A 6062-nucleotide genomic window follows, 5' to 3' on the forward strand; every position below is an offset into this window, starting at 1 on the left:
TATTGAGTGGATTAAAGATTGAGGGAGCTTTGACAAAAAATCTTGTGGGCTAATATCTAATTTTGCATTTTATGGGGCAATTATGGGAATATGAAAAGATTTTATGGGGTGTTCAAAAAGTCCAATAAATCGAAAAAAACTCATCAACCAAATCCAATCATGTGATTTGGGTTGGATTATCAACTTATTTAGACTGAGTTTGGTTCAAGTAAATGAAAATTTTATAGGTTGAGTTGGCTTATGGATTCACCTAATATATATATATATATATATAACAATTATTTATACATATATTAATTTTAATTTTATTTAATTTCATTATTTTTTAATAATTTATTCTTCAACAATTCTAAAAAATAATTTTTTTCCACTCTAAAAGAAAACTTCTATTATATAAATTGAAATTGGGTTGTTAATCTTAATTCAATACATGAAAATAATTAAATTAGATTTTTAAGTATTTACATTTTGCACCCAAATGTTTTATGGTTAGATTTGATTGAGTTCATTTTTTAGTAAGGATTATTTAGGTTGAAAAAATTTACAATTCAAATAATTGGGTTGGGTCTAAAAAATTCTACAACCCAACCCAATTCAACCCACGAATATCCCTATTCCTTTATGTAAGGAAGGTTTGGTTTACATCCAAAATAATAATAATTGTTTAATATAATTGCCCATTAGTTTGTTTCATAATTATCAAATTTTGTGCTCAAATAAGCATAGATCATTTTGTCTTGAATAAGAGTTTGTGTATAGTTGAAAATACCCTCCAATAGAAAAAATTACAATTTGATCTATAGAGTTTGATAAAACCTTCATAAATAGTCCCTATCATTTTATCAAATCATATGAACTATTTTTAAATATTATCAACCTATAAGAATCAAATTCTAACTTTTAAAATCAAAAGGACTAAATTGTAACTTTTTTCCAAACCATAAGCCCAAGTTTATTATTTAACTTTAAATTAATAATAATATTAATAATAAATAAATAAGTGTATTTTTTTAATCCATCTTATCACTTTTCCTTCTTATCTAAGATTTTAAAAGGGAGGCATAACAAAAGTTCATAATTGTAAAAAAGAGATCGCCATCATATTTTCTATATTTTTAGGACAATAATTAGGTGCTATACATAATCCAATACTTTCCTTTTTTAGCATAATAAAAATAAAAATAAAAAATAATTAAAAAAAATTTGTCAGGTGACAAATCTTTTTATTAAGTACAACTTGGGTTACACAAAAGATAAATGCCTGCATCCTAGTTTTTTTTTTTTTTTCAAAAAAAAAAAAATCTTCCACACACAATCATAGGAAGTTGATAGAAGAGGGGTAAATTCATTTTTCAAAATAGAGACATGAATGAGCTACATTTACCAAAATACTCGTAATCCATCACACTACTAAAAACACCTTTTTGTGGGCAATTCAACTAAAAAGCTTGGAAGTTACTTCCAATGTTAGTAACAGACAAGATATGGTGAAATTCACAACACAGTTTTTTCTTGTCTCGCAAGGAAATGGAGCTGCTTCCTGAGGAGAGATTATTTAAAATAATAATAATATTATTATTAAATTATAGAGCTAAAGTAAGCATCAGAATTACCATTTACATTGTCAAACTGAGCATATCCCAATTAGTATGCGATATGTGTTAGTACTCAAGAAGTCTGTAATTCGAATCCCTATTGTACTAAAAAGAAAAACTACCATTTACACTTTCACCTATCTTCTTTCCTCAAACGACAGACAAACCAGCCAAATAAAAACTCATGATTTTAAAGGTTCCACGTCCCAACGCTTCTTTCTTTTTCTAAATGCATTGAGTAATTTGGCAAACTCTTCGGGCAAATGATCTGGGGTTAAGTACACAAGATCCTCCTCCTTGTCATCGTTACCAATCCAGCCATGATAAGGTTTTCGCCTTCGTATTTTGGGGGTATATGCAGGTAAAGACTGATTAAAAGTACTCCTAAGATGGTCATGGTCAACAGAAGCTTTATCGCTCTTCCAATAACTTTCATCTCCAGGAAATAATGTATCTAAAACATAGTGAGGTACTGAGGTTACAAGTTTAAGGCACCAATCATCAACTTTACGACTAAACTCACCAAATTACATTTGAAGGAATTGATAACAGTAGTTATAGAACGATGTAAACTTTGGTAAGGTATGGAAACTAGTTACCTGAATCATTTGCAGGCAATGTGGCTGTGATCATTGTAACTTCATTTGAGGGAATTTCATTGATAGCACTTGACGAACAGCTAGCTATTGAGGTCTCCTGATGATCTTTGGCTCTTTCATTATCATGAACCTTCAGAAAATGGGCATTCAAACGTGGAAAAATTGAAGAAATAAAACGTTGGGAAAGAAAAAATTCAAGGTGTGCATTATTCTGATAATTAGTCAATCATGTTGCTTCCAGAGGGGATAAAGATAACAGTCATGACCTCAAAAATAGGATCAACAGGCTCACCAGAGAAAAAACCAATCCTCTACACAGTTCAACATAACAACAGCCATTTTGAATTTAAAGTGCCAATAGAACTACAAGCACACTTCCCAGTTGACACAAACGGTGGAATTATTGTGATTAGAAGTTCAACTAAAAGTGCTCCAAGTAAAAGAGAAACAAAAACTATATGCATGAGCAAATACGTGCTAACTGATAACAATTTAACTAAGACTAGCAAAAGGAGTGGAGTTGTGAACTCAATTGTGAAATCCGAGGAGTTAGGAGGTTGTGGGACCCATAATGTATAGAGTCAATAAAGCATAAAAGTGATTTCTTTTAATCAGAGGGTCCACAAACTCCTTGGACCAAACAAGGAGAGGAGTTCACAACTCCAACTTCTTGGACCAAACACCCCCTTTGAGATTTTGAATTCGAGTTTCTCATGAAGTTAAATATTCCGGTTCTTATTTATATCAAAAACAGTGCGGTGCACACCTTTCCGTTTAAGAAGGACGCTTGGTGCTAATAGTTTACTAAAATCTACAAAGCAAGCATTTTCTTAACCCAACAAAACAAACATCAATGGTTCTCCGTTGGCATCTTTAATCATCCATAGACAATATGCAAAAGAAAAGAACATGTGCATGTTAAGAACCAAATGCAACAAAAGTAGTTGGAAAAACTAACCAACTCTATTGCACCCTCTTTCTGTTTCTCGAGAAGGGTATCAATCAAGAGAGTATAAGAGCCTTCTTCAATGAATACCCATCCGTCGTCTCCTCCATACACCTAAAGAAAATTCTTCCCATAATGTATGAGTGAAACAAAATGTCGCAATGATTGCAAGAAAATCAATTTAAAGAAACGAAACAAATAAAATATTTTGAGGCACCACCCATAAAATAATGACATAACCCCAAACTGAAAAATAAGAAAATGGATAAATTAATAAGCTTCCTTTCTTGTTTTATAACATGAAAAAGAAGAATCAATCCACCCACATTTCTAGAAACTACAGCCACAGAAGAAGCACACACAAAAACAATAACAATAACAGAGAAGAAATCTGAAAAACCTACACTAAGGAGCTCCTTAACCGTGTCACGAACCAACTTCAGAGGAAATCCAAACGGTTTCATAGCATCGAGCGCAGCATCAATTCGTAAGTTAACCCTCTAAAATTGCGAGCAAATTAGGATAAAATTAGAAAAATACTATTATCATCTACAAGAGAGCAAGTGAAAGGAGAAATGCAGAAAGTTCGTCTGGAAGAAAGAAAGGAATCAACAAAAAGGTTAAATACACATAGAAAATGCCTTTTTGCTTCGCACTCTAGGAGCCATTTCTAGACCTCAGAACCCAACAAAGAATCGTCGAATAAGCTGCAAGACAATAAAGAAAGATTTCTCATACGACTGAAAACCCAAGAAACCTGATAGAACAGTTACCAAGAATCACAATATTCCACTACAACGCTAAAGTCTCCCAACAAACATACAGAAGAGAGAGAAAAATAGGAATATGGGTTCAAAAGAAACCTAAGAATCATAGAAGAAACATACCTTGAGCAGCAGAATGGGATGGTGTCGGAATAAATGAAAAGAGAAAAGGGGCGTGATTTTGGCCAGAATGGGACGGTTTTCTTTCATTGGTTTTTTGTACGGATAACCTCAATTTTGCTATCATGATCTCATTTGTCCCAATTTTTTAAAATAATGAAATATGATTCTCTACCATTGTCAAGAAGCAAAAAGAGACGGTTAATTATCCATACTCCCCCCGCAATATTGGTGGATGTGAAATTAAAGTCATTTTCACAAAAGTAGGGCTCTTCCTTCCTCACTCCTTCTTCTCGCTCGCCCATTTGCACTCTAAACTCTTGTTAATGGTGTGTGAGGGACAATTTGGATGATTAACACGTTGTTTGTGGCATATGGTCATCCTCACATTAACATACAAAATGTAGGTCATCTGTATAAGAAAGCCGTTCTTTCTTTTCCCCCCCGTCTCTCTCCTTCCATATTTAAGGACTTCTTTTTCAAATCGTAAATGGCCTCTCAATTATATTAAAAAAGAAAACATTTGTACCAATTTCTTGATTTTCTAAACCATTTCTTCATACAATATCTGATAAAATTTCCCACCCCGTAGAAAGCAATCTATGACCTAACAAGAAACTCAGGTTAAAGCAAGCCAACATTTTCCCATCACAAGAACAACAAATTCATTATTGGGTCAATGCAATGAATCCGTTTAAGGTCCAAAGTTGATGGATGAAGATAAATTTAATATTATATCACTAGAACTTGAAATAGGTAGAACACTTCTCTGTAATACCATATTATTTAAAAACTTAAGCTCATAGGTGCAGAAAATTTTAATATTATACCATCTAACAATCACACCATTAAGCCTGCCGCAATCAACTTTAAAAAAGAGGCCGAACAAAGTTCAATCAGAATCACTCACCGTTCCGACGACCATTACTTATCTGAAGTCCACACAGATGCTACCGATGTTAGCAGATAAAAAGCCGAAGCTCCTAGCTTCTCCGACGTGGACAACTCAGTGGCCGAGTGCGAGTGAGGCGACGAAAGACTCGAGGGAGAGAACCAAACGACCACTACAAGCTACATTTATGAAAATCAAAATCAAAATCAAAAGACCTAGGAATGATCCGACAACCAAACAATCCATATTATCCAACCCAAATTATATGTGTGAGATTAGGTTAGTTTAAATTTTGAGTTGGGTTGGATCAATTTTTTTTTTTTTTAATGTTTTCTGGATTGGATGGGCTATTATAACTATAAATATATAACTTATATATATTGATATGATGTTTGCTGGAAGACGGTAATGAATATCTTAGATTTTGATATTTAACATTTGAGTCTTGATTAAATTTTAGTTATTAATATGTGTTATAGACAATTTAAGTATTTTAAGTTAATAAAATATACTAAAAATATAAGGGCTAACAAGAAAAATAGCAAATTTTAAAGTTTCATTTGGAAAAATGGCAAAAATGTTTCAAAATTATAAAAATAGCAAAATGAATTTATATAATAGAAAATACTAATTAGTAAATGACAAAATTACCCAAAACAACAAAATTAAGTACAAACGAGAATGCAAAGATACACTATTTCAAAAAAACTCGAATACCACAAATATACTCTACCTAAACATTCTAGAACCACAGTTACATAGTATCTAAACATTTCAAAAGTAGAAATTAAAATCATCCAATGTGGTCCTTAACGCTTCCAACTGCCTATAGAATGTGTGTATGCGAGGGAAGATGACGACCAAGTAATGTGGGTCATTAGAAACTTATGGATGTCTACAACGATAGACTTCCTCCAAGGTGAGAAAGAGCAAAGTTGATTGTACCAATGAAGTTGTTGTTAGCAAGTAAGTATTTGAAGGAATTGCAACTTCAGGACGATATGACTATTGGAAATATGATTGTATTTGACATCAAACAAGTTGTAGGGAGTTTCATTTCTTCATTCCATGTGACCATGTTGCTCATATGATCTTGAAAGCCAACTTTAAGCACTTCAATCCCAGAACGTCATTGTTGAAAACAAC

At 32.6% G+C, this 6062-nt stretch overlaps 1 protein-coding gene across 5 annotated transcripts; it reads right to left on the reverse strand.

Moving 5' to 3' along the window:
• Positions 1-1542: 1542 nt before the first annotated feature.
• Positions 1543-5162, reverse strand: LOC120075188. Of its 5 annotated transcripts, none has more exons than XM_039028388.1 (6): positions 4935-5162; positions 3769-3847; positions 3545-3640; positions 3153-3254; positions 2195-2324; positions 1543-2067 (listed from the first exon to the last, which is right to left on the reverse strand). In XM_039028388.1, the coding sequence occupies exons 3-6, from the start codon at positions 3602-3604 to the stop codon at positions 1778-1780; spliced, it is 582 nt and encodes a 193-aa protein (XP_038884316.1). In that variant the 5' UTR covers positions 3605-3640; positions 3769-3847; positions 4935-5162; the 3' UTR covers positions 1543-1777. The 5 variants fall into 5 exon arrangements, with proteins under 5 accessions (XP_038884316.1, XP_038884318.1, XP_038884314.1 ...); XM_039028390.1 differs by lacking the exon at positions 4935-5162 and adding an exon at positions 4028-4907; XM_039028386.1 differs by having other exon boundaries at positions 1544-2067; positions 3782-3847.
• Positions 5163-6062: the final 900 nt, after the last annotated feature.

Source organism: Benincasa hispida, chromosome 4 (assembly GCF_009727055.1).
Source record: "Benincasa hispida cultivar B227 chromosome 4, ASM972705v1, whole genome shotgun sequence".
NCBI classification, from domain to species: domain Eukaryota; kingdom Viridiplantae; phylum Streptophyta; class Magnoliopsida; order Cucurbitales; family Cucurbitaceae; genus Benincasa; species Benincasa hispida.

Coding starts and splice junctions, on each gene's coding strand:
- LOC120075188 (XM_039028386.1), bottom strand. CDS start 3,808: ATGGCTCCTAGAGTGCGAAGCAAAAAG. Junction 3,255..3,544: donor CGGTTAAGGAGCTCCTTAGT/GTAGGTTTTTCA, acceptor AATTTTCTTTAG/GTGTATGGAGGAGACGACGG. Junction 2,068..2,194: donor ATTGCCTGCAAATGATTCAG/GTAACTAGTTTC, acceptor TTGTAACCTCAG/TACCTCACTATGTTTTAGAT.